This window comes from Falco punctatus (genome assembly GCF_963210335.1).
Source record: "Falco punctatus genome assembly, chromosome: 11".
Taxonomy (NCBI): domain Eukaryota; kingdom Metazoa; phylum Chordata; class Aves; order Falconiformes; family Falconidae; genus Falco; species Falco punctatus.
Genome location: NC_137591.1, coordinates 34,436,184 through 34,453,043, shown reverse-complemented (window position 1 = coordinate 34,453,043; position 16,860 = coordinate 34,436,184). Strand labels below are relative to the sequence as shown.

Below are 16,860 nucleotides of genomic sequence, written 5' to 3'. Positions count from 1 at the left end.
TGGGTTTCCAGGGATTATATTGGATTAAATGTGTCTTGTAGTGTCATATATGCTCAGCACAGCCTTTTGTTTCAGGCTGGTCACTGTATGTTCACGAGGGACTAGACCAAACTGAAATGTGTGGGGGCACTATGGTCTGGGTAGTGGTATCACTTAGCTAATCTTTAAGCTGTTGTCATGCACACGTTAAGCATTGTAACATAAATTTGTACATTGTAACTTCTCTCGCTCTTTGATCCTCTGCTGCTTTCTTCTTTCCTAGGGGAAAATTTTGGGGCTTTTTTTTGGTGGAGGTTTAAAAACAAAACACAAACAAAAAAGCCACAATAATAAAACCCCCAAACATATTGCAGGGGATAAATTAAAAATATATTTTGTGCTCTTAGATTGGAAGACTGAGATCTGTGATGGTTTTCAGCTTCTCTAGGAATTCATTTTCAGCTTGGCATCTAAGATCGAACCACACATGACACATGCTAATCATAGTGCTTACTAGCAGGTGCTTAGGTATTCTGCTGTAGAAGATCATGGAAGAGTGGAAAAAGAACAGCAGACAATAGAATTACAGGGAGAAATGCTGCATTTTATGTTTGCAAATCTCCATGTGTTCCCCATTATAACTTTGCTTTCATTTGGCTTTAATTAAATCTTTAAAGATCACTTCCAACCCAAACCACTCTGTGCTGCATTCTGTGCTACACATTACATCTCCTGGCTGAAAAAGCCAAGCTTACCTAAAGCTGCTTTTCTTTGGGAGATTTTGGAAAAGTGCAATATGTGTTTCTGTGAGTGAACTTCAGATACAGTCGTTTGATTGCAAAATGCATTCAGTGTAAGCGTTTTAGAACATTTCTATGAAGATCACTGAAGTTTGGCCACACTGAAAAGCAGGTCTGTCCCATGTTCTCATTGATCTCTTGTCTGACGCTGACAAATGGCACAGGAGAGAAAGGTGCCTGGCTTGAGACCATGAAGGAGATAAGAGACATGTCATGGCAGTCAAGATGCCATTTCTTCTTAAAAAGAAATTGGGAAAAGGTTCATACTGTCAAGCAGAAAGTGGAGAGGCCAGGAATGGAGCTTGGTACTGGGACCTGGAGACAAGTATGAGGAGCCAGAGATGACACTGGAGCGGGAGGCAGAAACCGAGAACAAAATGTGTTGGGCTGCGCTGCTGAGGGAATGCTGGCAGGGCAGAGCTTGGGGGTAAAAGGAGCTGGAGCATCAGGCAGGGAAATTTTGTGTCAACTTTCAAGGCAGAGTAAGGCTCGAGTCGGTGCATGTTTTGATATAATCTTGAAGATACTATTGTTTTAGCTCTTATGCTGTTAGTTCTTGATTATTTACTGGTTTTTGCATATTTTTTTTTTGCACTGGGAAATTAATTTAGCAACAAGTTCTTTGTTGGGCAACGTGTAGTGCAAAAAAAGGGAGGAAGATGTGTGGGTGCATAGGAAGGCTACAGGTTTAACCAAGGGAGCTATTCTGAAGGGAAAAAGAAAAAGGAAAAAAAAAAAAAAAGTGCAAAAAAGAAGTCAGTTTTCTAATGGATGCCTTAAACCAGGCCTGTGGGATGCCGGTTTAATTAATTATTTGTAGAATTGTAAACCTTGTTTCTGGGTACTGTTTTCCACTGTTGAGGTGTCCTCAAAGCCGACAGGCTGTGGCAGGCTTGTGCTGGCTCTGCCTGGGCCTTACGTAGTGAGGGGCTGTGTGCCACACCGTGCCACTGTGCCTGTTGCGGCCCGAGCTGTGTGACACACCGAGGGACCTGGGCTCCTCTGTGCTGATGAGACGGGGCGGGGGGCAGGGGCCACCTGGGTGCTGGGGAGGGAGGGAGGGGTAGTGAGGCTTGAGACCAACGACTTAAATGCTCGCGTTTGATGTGATTTAGTGGTTTTATGCTCTGTATCTAATTTTTCAGGGGGTCCCAAAACCAAGTAGGACAGCATTTTACCTTTGTGCTCACCGACATTGAAAGTAAGCAAAGGTTTGGATTTTGCCGTTTGACGACAGGAGGCAGGGTCTGCCTCTGTATTCTAAGGTAAGTCAGCCCAAGTAAAGTTGAGTCAGGGAGTGAATGTAAGAAAAATACACGAAAAGGTATCTGCTAATGTGTTTTATTTATCTATCAGGATATAATTTTTCTACAAGTGTTAACACTGATTTCATTTCAAAAATGAACCCAAGCCCTATGTGATGATATCCTTGTGTGAGGCTAAATAATTCTATTTAAATAACATGAAATCTTTGCTTAAAAGCAGAATACAATATGCTGCAGCTTTAGAGGCTTTGAATGTTATGTATTTTTACTTTTTAATGAGATCTTTGTCAAGTATCCAGTCAATTTAACAATAAAGTGCACTATTATGTATTCCTGTCCTTGGAAATATGATTTTTGGATGTATCTTCCATGTTTATTTAGCCAGACCGTATTTAATCTAAGAAATGCTTAGAGCCAGATAATTCTCAATAAAGAGCATGCTGCTTGATTGCAGAAGAGATATTGGTGATTACGAAGTTGACCCCAGTGAAATACTTTGTTTCTCCCTCTGCTTTTTCTTTCTTCTCCTGTAAGAGAATTGTTTTGGTAATGAAAAAAAAAAGACTTGTTTAGCTGTCCTAACCCCCTTTCAATTAAATTAATTCAAAGCCAGTGTGCTTTAATTAAAAGGCAAATTTGCAACTTCACTTAAGAGCCTAGCAGCCTCTGATGCCCACAGAGGAAATGAGAACTTCCAGTTCGGCAACACATGAGAACAACAGGACTGAAGTGAAGTGTAATTACCTTCAAAGTGAGAATCCCCGAACACAAGGTGAAGGAGGCGCCACGTGCTGCCAAAGAGCCAAACCCACTGGCGGCAGAGGGGCAACGTGGATAATGCTGGAGAGTAAGCTAGGAAGCTTGTGAAGAAAAGCAGATTATCTGGTATTTGAACAACATGGAAATCGGGCAGTCGCAGAAGGTGTCCTTAGGATAGACCACGTGAGTTAGGGAGACAAACCCAACATCAACTTGTATGAGAATGTCAGTAACAGACTGTGTGCAGGGGCAAAAAAACCCCAGATGATACAGAAACTTACAGAGCAGTGCTTAAAATTACTGGAGATATCCCATGAAGATTTTTGTGAGCTTTTAAACAGATTCTAAACTTAATGTTGAAAGCCAATACACTGGACATTTTTGGTCAAGTAATTTTAATAATAAGTATTTGCTCTAAATATTGCATAAAATAATAATTATGGCCATATAATGAAAATAACAAAAGGAAAAGACTATATTCTGGGAATTAATTGACTTTCTGTGATCCTGACGATACTTCTTTAATAATACTGCAGAAAGATTTGATTTGTAGGATTTGGGAGTGTATAATGTTTAACCCGTTTCTCTGTGATACCTTTTGTTAGTATACCTTGTTGAGGCCCGGAGTGAGAATGTATGTGCATGCTTTTAGCTCTTTATCTGAATTAACCTTTTATTCCCCCATCAAGTGAGAAACAAAATTTTTTACTTGTACTCCTAAAATTGTCTGGCTGGCTTCTAATGCTGTAATAACAAGTGTTTAATCAGTTACGCAAGCTCAGGTATGCACATTTAAATACTATTTGTAGTGATACAACGCAAAGGATGGAAATTCTCAGCTGGGGTAAACTTGGGCATTTATTTTATTTTTCCACAGACATACATCAGCTAAAGATTAGTCAACGGTCTGTTACTTGGTAGAAATAACAAGGAAAATAAAAAGTGGCAAGCTATAATTTTTCAGCGAACTGTAATCAAAGCATTGCCTTCATTGCTTTTATTGTGACAGTTTCAAATTTACAACGCATAGCTGAATGCATAACAGCACCAGCTTCACAGCATTGTACTTCTAGCTTGGTAGTCCATTTCTCTCCAATTTGTGTGTTGTGCTCAGACAGAAATAATGCATCAGTATTTCCATCTGATGTCTTCTAGTATCCAGTCTGGTTTCTGCTCTGCATCCAAGATCCATTAGAAGTGGCCAAGTGAAAGGGATGCAGTAGCAGATTTCTTTTGGCATTTTATGTGGCTTTCCTTTGTACATGCTTGCTGATCTTAAATTAACCAAAATCAAAGAAATCTTAATAAATTAAGGCTGTCTTTATATACAAAGAGTGTGTATGCATGTTCACACTTGTTCTCTTCCATATATCAAAATAACATAAATTTGTATTCAGTGTGTGAATGTAATTACTCTGCTGTGTGAGCAGTTCAAACTACTTGTCTGACACGATAGTCATAGACTTTTATATAAACACACAAATGCAGGTCTATATAAATACCATGTCTAACTATTTACATCTGCATATGCACATACATGTATATTGCCTCAAACAAGAGGAAGATATTAAGATTGCTGACTTGGGCTTTAACAAAGACAACTAGAGGTAGTAAAATACTGAAAAATTTACTAAATGAAATGGTCATAAATAACTAAAATCTAAGTAAAAATCTCCGAAAAGAAGAGCAGGAACAAGCCAGTCAAAGTGATGAGAAGGAAATACTATAGACATTTGGATAGGCTGACGAGTGGGGAACAGGACACAGCTTTTCTCTTGCGGATGTCCCTTGTGAATGGTACCAGGCCAGGCGTTAACCCCTGCCAGGGCTGCTAGGAGCCAGGGCTTGAGCTGCTGAATGGCGTTCTGAACTGAAAACTGAAGGAAAGGCTGCTTGTCCTCAGGTTTTACACCAGCAATCTAAAGCTGCTTGATTTATGGGACTTCTCTCTATGATTTGTTCTTCATCTGAAACACTAATTAAAGGAAGTCATCTCTGAATTTGCAGCCACATGGTCCTGCTTTAAACTGGATAGTTTGAAACAGAAAATCTACATCTAAAACTCTAGCTTAAGTTTTATGGGTTTTCTTATGTTTTAGAAACACGTGTGTATGAATTGTGTAAACAGAATTTTCTCCCAAATCAGAATGTTTTGTTCAAGTTCTCTGTGTATTTATACAGTGAAGTAAAAATCCCCTAAGGTAGCTGTCTCGGGCATTTTTGTTAGAAGAACATAATTGTGACACAATATTGTCTGAAACGATCACGCAGGGCTGGACTGCAGTTGCCAAATTCAAAGTGCCAGTAAGTGCAAACCCATATTAAGATAAGAGGATGCTTCTTGGGTTATTCTCCAGAAGTTTTGTGTGATTCCTTTGCCAAGTTTTGTTTTGTTTTGTTGGTTTTTTTAGCTTTAAACTGCGCGGCTGCTTTGTGAAGCTGTCGGTGTGACTCCTGCTGGGTCACCTTCTCTCTGTCCACAGACTGTTGAGCGAATGCAGCCCTGTAAAAACAAGGGGTACCACAACAGGAATAACATACAAGAGTAACATACCTTGTTGTGCTCATATACTATACTGTATCTTTTCTTCTAGTTTTACTTTTTATGTTTTAATTGAAATAATTTTGCCAGTTGTGAAGTGGCACAGTAGAAATTTCAGTGTTCTCTTTTGAATAATAGGAGGAGACTTAATTCTGCTGGGTACTGTTTCTAAATATCACTGCTGTTTGCAGTAGGAATAATACTTGGGTTTACGTGCAATTGTGTTTGAATTACCTGAACGATTTTAGTAGAAAGTGCAAATAATTTGACTGAAATTTGTTTTGTTAAAAGTCTTGAAACTGTTGGTGGACTCCAAGAGTGACCTTATGTATCCATAGGAACGCAAAATGCATCATTAAAGTGCTCAGTCTTAGATTTCATTAATTTTATGACTGTAAAATTGTCACCTATGTTTCCAAATGAAATGCTCTAATAAGGAGGACAGGTTTATGTGGTAAGCCTTTGTAGTTCTTCAGTTCAGACCATGCTTGAAGTGCTTGAAGCTTTCTCTCTCTTCCTTTAGGCAAATCCCTTAGAAGCAGAATGTTTCAATTTTACACATTTTGTGTCAATTTTCCAGACAGAAAAGTAGCCCCTAGACATTAGACATTTAGCTACGGAAAGGCAGTTTCCTTAGTTTTATTTGATTACTAGAAGTTAGATTCCTGCTGATAGTTCAGGACTGTTAGTGGTTACCTGACTATTTGACAGAAAACATTTCCTCTCCTTTATTTAACCTTTGACTCATGAATGTAAAAGTTTTATCAGAGCTATAGTAGAGGCACCAGTGAGGTGGAAGTCTACTTACAGCAACAAGGGTTTTGAGTGACTTTGAATAAAAGTCTGAGCTCCTGCCTTGTGGCTCATTTGGATTAAAAGAAAATGCTAAGTACGTTTTTAATTAACCATGAAATATCTTGGGTTTTTGCTTTTGTGACAGGCAGTGGCTGTACTTCTAAATAAAGACCACTGTATTCTCAATCAGGGAATAGATATGTATTAAAAAAATATTGCATGTGTTTTAGTATTTTTCTTTATTATGGGGGAAAAGTTTTGTGGCAACTTTGGAGACATTGCTGTATGTTGCTGGAAGTTGTATGTTTGTTTCTCAAATAGTTATTGATAGTGACATGATGAATGCAAAGACAATGTGTACAAGTAGAGAAAAATAAACAAGAAGCCAATGATGGTTTAATAGTTTAAGAACCTAAATTATTTTTATTTGAGGTTTAGGCTTCTAAATGCATTAAAATTGAAAATGAAAGCCCTGTTATTCCTCGGTTTTATCTACTGTGAAGAGGTTTCATTGATAACCTTTTGACATTTTTGTAGAATAGCTAATTAATTATGAAATACACTGCTCATAAATAATTCAATGAATACAAGTATGATGTCTAGTAATGGATTTTAATTTTGATATTATCTGTTGTTAAGGTATGTATGAATGTGAGGATTTTGAGCTAGGAGTAACGTATTACAGGTCTCCTTTGTTAAATTCAGCCATTTAAAAACTATTTTTTGCAGAGGATGCATTTCTGTACTGAATTAAAAAAAAGATATTACCTAGCCTAACAGATGTCGATGGACATTTGTGCGCTTGATGACTTTTCTGTACATAGACTAGTTGTCTGTGCTAAACAAAGTTTAAATTTTGCAAGATTTGCTAACAGAACAAACTAAGAAGATTCTTTCACCTGTAGTGCTTCTGGTTTTTAGCTATTAGACGCAGAAGTGCCATGCAAGCCAACAAGGCCCAGTGCTGGGTCCTGCACTTGGGGCACAACAGCCCCACACAACGCTACAGGCTGGGGGAGGGGCGGCTGGAAAGCTGCCTGGCCAAAAAGGACCTGAGCTTGTTGATCAACAGCCACCTGAACAGGAGCCGGCAGTGTGCCCAGGTGGCCAAGAAGCCCAACGGCACCCTGGCTTGTACCAGACAGTGTGACCAGCAGGGCTGGGGAAGCGATAGTCCCCCAGTACGCAGCACTGGTGAGGCCGCACCTGGAATCCTGTGGCTGGTTCTGGGCCCCTCGCTGCAGGAGGGACACTGAGGGGCTGGAGCGTGTCCAGGGAAGGGCAACGAGGCTGGGGAAGGGGCTGGAGCACAAGTTCCGTGAGGAGCAGCCCAGGGAACTGGGGGTGTTCAGTCTGGAGAAAAAGGCGGCTGAGGGGAGACCTTATCGTGCTCTACAACTGCCTGAGAGAAGGTTGTAGCAAGGTAGGTGTCGGCCTCTTCTCCCAAGTAACAAGCAATAGGACAAGACAAAATGGCCTCCAGTTGCACCAGGGGAGGTTTAGACTGGATAGTAGAAAACATTTCTTCACCAAAAGGGTTGCCAAGTGTTGGAACAGGCTGCCCAGGGAGGTGGTGGAGCCACCCCCCGCCCCGGAGGTATTGAAAGACGTTGTAGATGTGGCGCTTAGGGGGATGGTGTAGTGGTGGACTCGGCAGTGCTGGGTAACGGTTGGACTTGGTCATCTTGAAGGTTTTTTCCAACTTAAGTGATTCTGTGATTTTAAGATTCTAAACACTGTGCTTTATCCAATACGGTCTCTGGATAAAGATGTAAAGCCTATTTCATGGGAATGTTCATCTATGAATGTTCATCTAGAGTAGTCCAAATAAATTAATAGGATTATTAACACAGGCGCTTGCAAAATCAGGCTGTGGTACAAGAGGATAAAAATATTGCTTGACAGCCTTTAGGATGTTACAAAATAAAAGAACTTATACTTACTCTTTGAATTGAGAATCTAAAATACCACCTGATACCTGTCTTACCAACAAACACAACCTGTGTTTATATTTACTTTTGAATGCAGAGATACATTGTATATACAGACACAAAGGCACTGTTTATGAAAACAACAAATATAACAATTCTTTATTATACTGAATTAATAGCATTTGGCAAATACATAGAAGAAAGATATAAAGGGAACTTCTATGCTCTCCAATAGAGCTTTGTAATATTTTGTTGCACTAAGAACAGTACAATTAAAAATATCGACAACAACTTTTGCAATTAATCTCCTTTAGAAGAACTGAAGATTGTGTGAAAAAGAGAGGACAGGTCTTGGTGGCCTTTGGTTTCATACCGTGTAATGTAATGGAGTACTTGTTTTGATTGCCTTAATTTTTCAGGTTTAAGAGGCATGTTGAAATTATTTTAAACGTGTCTGTGGTTATGAGGCTTAAGGCAGTTCTTTTTCCAGTCTTTCAGCTCAGAAAGGAAACTGGCATTTTTAAACTATGTGCAAATAGTCTGTTTTTACAGTGCTTTTCTTTGTGGTTTTGTTACATGAAGACATGGAAGTATATCGTCAACCAGATTTTGCTATGGCAAGAAATTCTTGTACGAGTGCTCTGGTCAGCATGACTTGCGTATGAAAGAAAAGTCTCCCTTGGTTTTCTGCTAGCGTTCATTAATGTCAAATAATGAATTCGACCTTTTTATGCATTATTTAAAAATTACTTCTAACTTTTATTTGCACAGTAAAAGGGGAGTTAAGATCATGGATACAAGAAATGTGGTTAATATTTTATTGAAGTAGGAGCATTTATTTTTACAGAATGCTAATCAAATGTTCATTATGAAAAATGAATGATTAGATAATTTTTAGAGTATTCTACAGCAAAATATGCTGGGGTGATATACACTATTAATGCAGAGGTGTTAACAAAAGACTGGAAAACTTTTAGATCATCTAACCCATTTGCATGTCTAGTGTTGTAAAAATACTTTGTGATTTATACCTACCTTGTACCTTGGCTTGGGCAGGACGCTGGAACCTGCTGTAGATCGAGGCTGGTAAAACTGTCCAGTAGCTCTGACTTTTGCAGGTTCTCTTGACTGCTGTGGTGAAAATTTTTGTTTGCCTCTCTATGCTGCGTTTCAGCGACATGCAAAACCAGGTTAACGTGATTACAGAAGAGAATAGAATGGGAGTACCAGGTGGAACAGGACTCAGGGATCAGGTGTTTTAGCTGCTGTATGATGGGGGCTGTATGAGGGCATGCAGTGTTCATGCCTGTAAGCAGGGAGTGGCCTTACAGGTGCAATGAAGTAAATTTTATGATTATATAAGAATATATTGGAAAGCAAATGCAATAATGTCATGCCTTTACTGTCAACGATAGCAAGCATTAAGAAGTTTATGTAGGTTTGATTAATAGCCAGTATGCTATTGTGATAAAGATTTTAATACAGTGGCTTTAAAAGAAGTCATTGCCTCTGTGTCTTTTTGGCTTGGCAGGTGTAAATTCATGTGCTTTTTTAGTTGTATGTGGGGTTTTTTGGGTTTTTTTTGTGTGTTTTTTTTTTTTTTTTTTTTTTTTTAAGCAGCAGGCAAGCATATATAAGGATGGCAAAGATTGCTAGAAAACACATAACTATAACTATGTTCAGATTTCTGCTGCTCTCTTTTTTTCGCCCTGAGAATTTAGAATTGTTTCTAAAGTCTTGCCAGCTGTGTACTGAGAACAGAGGTGTTACGAAGAAAACGTAACCCTTCACTGGACTCCTTGCACACAACTAGATGTGGCTTCTCTTCAGCCATGGTTTTTCCCTAACAGATTTCCTTTTCCTATCAGGGAAAACATTTAGGTACTTCATACTGGGCTTTTTCAGTTGCAGTTAGCACGTTTCCGGAAATACATAGATTTGAAATTTTAAGGTTTGTCCACAGCACACACAAAAGCATTGAAAGTGTGTCTGTGGATTTTACTGCATTGAGTAACAAAGTGTGTAGTATTATTAATACGGGTATGAAATGTAATAAAAGCATTTCAGGCTTTATTTCCTTCCCAGCTCCCTTCTGATCTCAAGCAACTAATATTAACCATACCATTTTAGTAATATTCTTTGTGATAAAATTCTAACAGATATGAGAAGGTATGTAATTTTTAAATAAGGAGGAATTTATACTGGTACTGTTTAGTTTACCAGACCTGTAACATCTGTATTGTAGGCTTAAATAGTGATTATGGGAAGTTCTGTAGCAATCAGTCACTGATGATGTCAGTGTTAAAGGTGACCAAAAAAAAAAGAAACTGATGTTACGGTGTTTGAGTTTTTCTCATGGTCTTTATTTATGTCTTACTTATCTTAGGTTCTGTTTAACTCACTGAGAGTATTGTGTGCATATGGACTGCAGACTTGTTTTAGAAGTCTATTAATTATTCATGTATTGATGTACTGTGTATTTGCAATATTGGTGAATGCTCTCATTTTTTAGAAGTTAAATCTATCTATAGAGATTACTTTATAGGGAGAACAATATTCTTACATATAGTGTGACATCTATGCTATTGCATGGCATTGCACTACTTGTCAAATACGGGGGTCCTGATCTGCCCAGGTAAAATTGTCTGTTGCTCTCCAGGGAAGCAGCAGTTCTGGCAGTCCACCAGGTACAACAGGATGTAGAATTTTAAAATTGCAAATAACACAAATGCTGAAAGCCATAACAAAAGTGGAAATGTGATTTAGCAATGTTTAAAATGATCTTTTGGTGCCTTTAACATAATGGGAAGTAAAAGTAGTATGAGCTAATATACACTTAATTGAACTTCAAACAGGTGTCCAGCATAAAGAAATGTAGCTTTGCTACTATCAGTGATGTACCATTACATTTGCAGGGAAAAGTTTTATATGCATTGTATTTATATGTAGAAATATTATGAAGTATGCAATTCAGATTAATTGTAGTGGTATTCTGTAAGCACTGGAAAAAATACATTGATATGTTACTAAAATTCTTTTTCCCCTCCTGTTTTAGTTACCTACCGTGGTTTGAGGTATATTACAAGCTCCTAAATACCCTGGCAGATTATTTGGCTAAAGAACAGGTAATTTTAGATACTCTATTTATTTGTGTAAAATATTTTCCTTGAAATAATGGTCACCATTTAAAATGCTGTAAATTGATTGTGTACTGTTTTAAAATTTAAAATTTTAGTGGAATTTAGAAGCAAGTTTTTACATTGATTTTCATATTGAAATTCAAAGAATCTGAACATACAGCTGCCTCTGTCACTTGAATCCCACATTAATCTTAAAAAGCTGCTGAGAATATACCTTTATAAAGTGTCAGTCTTAGGATAAACAAGTCCTGGGTGAAGTGTGAGCAAAGTGTCACATCACTGGAGATCTGTATGACGTATTGATTGTAAACTGTAGATCTCTGGAACTATCTGATTATCAGTTACAAACACTTTTTTTTCAGAACTGCATAAAATATGATGTACTGTTTCACCCTTCATATTAACTAAAAACTACCTCTCGTAATTCTGTCATCTCAACTACAAGACAAAATTACTTGCAGCATTTGGTGGAAAATCGTGATAGTTTAGTTTGCATATTCATGAGCAATTAGACATATTCTAGGATTACACAGGAAAGGAAATACTGGCATCTGTTTTTACTGAGAACATTAAAGCTATACCTTTCTGCTTTAACTATATTAGTATACTAGCTTCTAATTAAAAAAAAAAAAAAAAAAGGAAAGCCATCAATAGTCAACCATATGCTGTGGGCTGGAAAAGCTGACATTTCAAGAATATATGAACTATAGAATAAGCAGTTAGTGTCCATTATAGTAAATGGACTATAGAGAATGATGATATTTTATGTAAAAAGAAAATGCAGTCAGAAAGTTTGGTGTTAGCTGTGTTTAAACGAAGTGTGGAATACATTTAAGTCTTGTAATTGGTATAATGCGACTTTCGTTTTTGCCCTGACTTCACTATAGTAGTAAAAATTGTTACTAAGGTTGTATTTGGCAGAAGGGGGCTAGGGTTTTTCTTCTGTGTTTTTTTTATCAGTGGTTCTGGCATTGCAGCTATTGCTGCCACGAATTTAAGTTGCTGAGTTATAGGTTTGTTGTCCTCTGTGCTGAAAAAACTTTTGATGGCTCAGAAAGTTTTTTGTTGCATTGCCTGGCCCCATGTCTGTTGCTGAGGATGCTGTTAGAGGGCATTGCTCCCTCCTGGCCCAGGAACCGTTCATCTGACCAACAGCTAGACCCAAAGTCTTGTTTACTAGTGTGAGATCCAGTGTCATCATCACTGTTGCAGGGAGACGAAAGCTCCCTGCAGACTCAGACATGTTTAAAAGCTGGCCCCCTCGTCACTGATATTTTTGGTTTTACTTTGACAACAAAAATAACTTTGTTTCCACAAACAAAACCCTAAACTGAATGAAAACTCTAAACCAAACTGCTTGTCTTTCCCAAGTAAATGTGTCTTTTAGAGATCCAGATGGGGGATCCTAGTTAAACCCAGTAGCTGCATGTACTTTTTAGTAAACCTTATTAACTGTTCTGTGTGCTCTGATGAATTATTTTTAATGTATACAATATAGCTGTGTAGCTGCATGTTTAGTAAAACTTAGCATAGACAAATATCATGGCTAAAAGTTTTGGGAAAATGATGTCCAAGATGCACAGACCAGCTAGACATGTTAACATGATTTTCAGTTGCAAATAATGCCATTCATGTAAGGAGTATATGGGGAGATATGTAAGAGAGAGACTTAACTTGCAGATACAGTAATTTTCTGATGTACAAAGCTGGCCTCAATTTAATATTTAAATACTTCATGCCAAATTGCAATTGCCTTTCTCATTAAATTATATATCTCTCTTTGTCAATATATAGTTTGATGTGTAGTAAATAACAATTAGTTTTTATATAATAATTAACTACCTTTAAAAAATATTCCCTGTAGGAAAATGACTCAAATGATTTGTTAAAATCATTGTATAGCCATCCTGTGCCAAAGGCGAACGCTTTAGTCAGTTTAAGTGTGGTAAGTATTCTCTGTTTAACTCCTATTACTGACTATAAAATAGTAGGTCAGGCTGAAACAAAAATAAAAACCAAAATCAAAACAAAAAACCTTTGTAAAGAGTAGACTTATGTTGCTTCCCATCATTAACTGGCTTGGAGAACCCCCCCCCCCCCTGCAGAATAGACTTTGTCTCTGTCTCATGTTCTCTTAAAGTAAATAAAGAAGTAGAAATTTGACTTTTGCTGTATGGATGAGAAAGTAAACTTCAGTGGGATCTGGCAGAGCTAGAACTACTTTTTTGTTTTTCCTGCCATTTCATGTAGATAATTTCAGTTTCTCCTGCTGTGAATCAGGAGACACTAACTCTGTTTTATTGCCTCTTATGTCTGAGTAGGTAGACTTGCAGGATTGGGCAAAAGTCTGTGTAAGCTGGCTTCTTTCCCATCTTCCTAGTTTTGCTTGATCATGTAAAAATGCTGTAGGAAAGGTGGTAGGAGAAGTGTACTGTTACGTGAAACTAGGGGACAGAATATGTCTATGCCTACCTTGCTTTTCTGCTCTGACTTTTCATGATGTGGGGCTGGACATGGAGAGCCTGGCAAGGAGATGTTACCTCAGAAGCATCAATAAGTGAGCCTGTCACTGTTACGGTTCCTGAAGTTTTCAACAGAAACAGCATATGGATGCATGTTCAAATACATTTGTAAAGCCTGCATGAAATGTAAAGCCAACACAGAGCCTCTGCTGTCTCCAAGACATTGTTTGTGTTCACAGCATCTATACAATTACTGCATGCATAAGTAACTGTGCGCAGATAACTGTTTCTTGATGGAACTGTCAGAGTTTGTAGGGCACAGAAAAAAGGGGTTTTGTAAAGGTTTCCCTTACGTGCATACAGAAAATCGTTACATTATTTATCTTGACCTTAATTGTGTCATTTCACGTTACATTTAACTTGTTTATTTTAGAATTGAGCCCAATACTTTGAGTAAAGCAAGCACAGACTCTAGGAAATCCTCTGGCCCTATTACAAAGGCATACAGAAATGGAGAGTCTACTGTATCTGTTGCAGAACTCGCCCTTCCTGCTTAACATAACGCTGCCTTTATTTTATTTTAATTTGCCATATTTCACATTCCCTCCCTTGTCATGCTTTTTTCACTAGGCTATAAAGGCCCAATATTTCCCCCACTACAACCGTGCTAATCCACTGTATTTTGAAGTCCTTCCAGTCTTGTGTGTTGTTTTTCACCAGAACAACGTACTGGTTTTTGAGGCTGCATTTAGAATAGTTTCTGTTGCTGTTTTTTCTTTCTGTTGTCTGTGTAATATTTTCAGGTTATTTTTCAGTTCATAGTACCTTTGCCAAGAATACTTCTGTATATCAAATAATATTTTGCTATCTTTAATTGTAGAATTTTAACCAATTCTAATATGGCAACCTTAAAATGTTTTACGTTGTTGTTTAAAAATCCTACTGTATTTCAGAGTGACACAGAGAAGTTTTAAAGATATTTTTAATTGCATTTCTTTTGAAGTGTTACTGCTTGTTGCTGTCAGTGTTGCAGTTCATCTTGCATAGAACTTGCCTGCCTCAAAATGAACGTTGTGATGAACCCGGAAATGGATGTTGTGGTGAATACAGCTGGCAACGCTGGGATGACAAATTGCTTGCAATAAAGTTGATGCCTGCTGGTTTTATTGCAATATTATCTGACTTTTTTGAAATTATTTTTTTTTCTCATGTCTTGTTCCCAGTAGCTTGTTACATCAAAGATTTTTGTAATCTTTTTAGCTGAACAGTGATTACCTAAATGCAGGCCTCTTACCAAATGCCTGGCTGCAGGCACAGTAGAGCAAATACTGGTTTCAGACAGGGCAGAGCAGGAAGGAATATGTTAGCCTGAATCAGAATGTTTGTTGGATCTGCAAGTATCTCTGTTTTTGTAATGCTCAGTGCTGCAGGGAGCAGGGAAATGTTTATGGCCACTTCCAGCTCTAACTTTGTGTGCCTTGTCTTTTATATTGATGTTCCTTTCTTGCTTCTTGTATATTGTAAATAAGCTAGACTGGAACCCTCAGTAGTAATAGACTTAAAAAGAAGTTACAGTGAAAAATGATTGTAGAAATGCCATGATGGGGTGGCTTTTCATTGTGGCAGGGTAAGTTGAGTTCAGATTTCATGATGCAGAATTAAAAAGGTCCCACCACCCACTTACTCAGGTATGCTGTAGGGGTAGGGCTTATAGACCCTGAAGCAGGGTCTAGATGGCACCACAATGGAACTTAGTATTGCATGTATATAATCGTGCATAAATTACACCCAGTATGTGGTGTGTCCCAGTAATCGTTGGTCAGGAGGACACCAAATTGCCTTGCTCTAGTTAGGAACCAAGTTCTACTCTCACCTATTGGTTCCAGCAGCTGAAATTTGTTCTCTGAAATTTGAGCTTAACTATAGTTTGGGTCACTTTTATTTTACTCATAGAGGGCTAAAAATTTATTTTTCTTTTTTTATTCCTTCTTTTTTTTTCTTTCTTTTTTTTTTTTTGTTGGAAAGCCTAGCTAAGTTAAGTTTGAGTTCAAATGGGGGAGGATTACAAAGAATAAAATGGTTTTTTTTCAGCCAGTATTTAAAACAAGGAATATTACAAGCATTAGAATCAGCTTTGGCCTTTTTGTTGGAAAACTAAAAAGTCAATTGTTCAATCTTTCTCTCATCTTGCATAAGAACCAAGAGATGATTATTGCAAGTGAGCAAGTTTTGAAAAAACAGCCTTGTCTTGTATCGGTGAGTTCAAAAGGCACAGAGCATCTAAAGCCTGTTGTAATTAAAGAAATAATTACTTGCTATAGGATATCTCTTTTGATTTCAGGCTTATTTATACCTGTCCTTTGGGAAATTCTTCTGCTGTCTTTAGCCTAAAAGAGCAGTCTAACAGTAATATACCTATTCTGTTTAAATCAATCTGACTTCAGAGCTTTGTGTTTGTGCGTCATAATCCTTTCCTAAAAACCGCAACCAAAATCAACCCCTTTAAAATGATGAACAAAACTTGTGTTTTCTGGTGTCCTTTTTGGAGAAAACTTCATACAGGGCAGCACCTGGTAATTTAGTGTTTCTTCTAAGGTCATACATCTTCCTAAGGGAGTTCACAAAGATGTGCAAGGACTCCATACCATGTGATTTTTGCTGCTTTATGACTCTTAATGACTGCAGTAATGGGTCTTTGCTTCTCATAGTTCTAACTTCCTTTTCTGTTTAACGAGTGAAATATTATTACTTTGTTAATTATAAATAATTACTTCTCCAAGTTATTAACTTCATTACTCAGAAATCTTTTGATAAATATTCTGTGACCTTATTACATATAGGAAATAATTTTCTGTTCTCACTATACTTCGGAAGGATGTAGGCATTTCATTAGTCTGAATATTGTCCTGCTCTTGACTAGAGAAAAAATTCTTAACTTTTTTCTCTGTTGATGCAAGACAATAATCTGAGGTATTTATTGTGCAAGTGCTATGATGTTTATGGGATGCCTTTTTTAAGCCAATTTTTTTTCTTAAAATTTTAACTATTGCGATATGACCTGATTTGTGGGGAAAATTTTCTATTAAATGTATCAAGCTGGTTTAATAAGTCTCCTACACAGAGTTAATAGTATTAATGAATGTATTTTTTTTTTTGTTGAACATTCAAGACACATTCAATATCTTAC

The 16,860-nt window shown here is 37.6% G+C and overlaps 1 protein-coding gene across 4 annotated transcripts in view; it reads left to right on the top strand.

The window, feature by feature from the left end:
- DENND1B (DENN domain containing 1B) overlaps nt 1-16,860 on the top strand; it is a 199,339-nt gene that overhangs the window by 101,249 nt on the left and 81,230 nt on the right. For 2 of the 4 annotated variants that reach the window (XM_080406489.1, XM_080406487.1), the window contains exons 5-8: nt 1,925-2,044; nt 11,127-11,196; nt 13,076-13,156; nt 15,870-15,929. In XM_080406489.1, the coding sequence (XP_080262615.1) occupies nt 1,925-2,044; nt 11,127-11,196; nt 13,076-13,156; nt 15,870-15,929 (331 nt within the window). The remainder of the gene's footprint in view (nt 1-1,924; nt 2,045-11,126; nt 11,197-13,075; nt 13,157-15,869; nt 15,930-16,860) is intronic. The other 2 variants (XM_080406490.1, XM_080406488.1) reach the window with 1 other exon arrangement.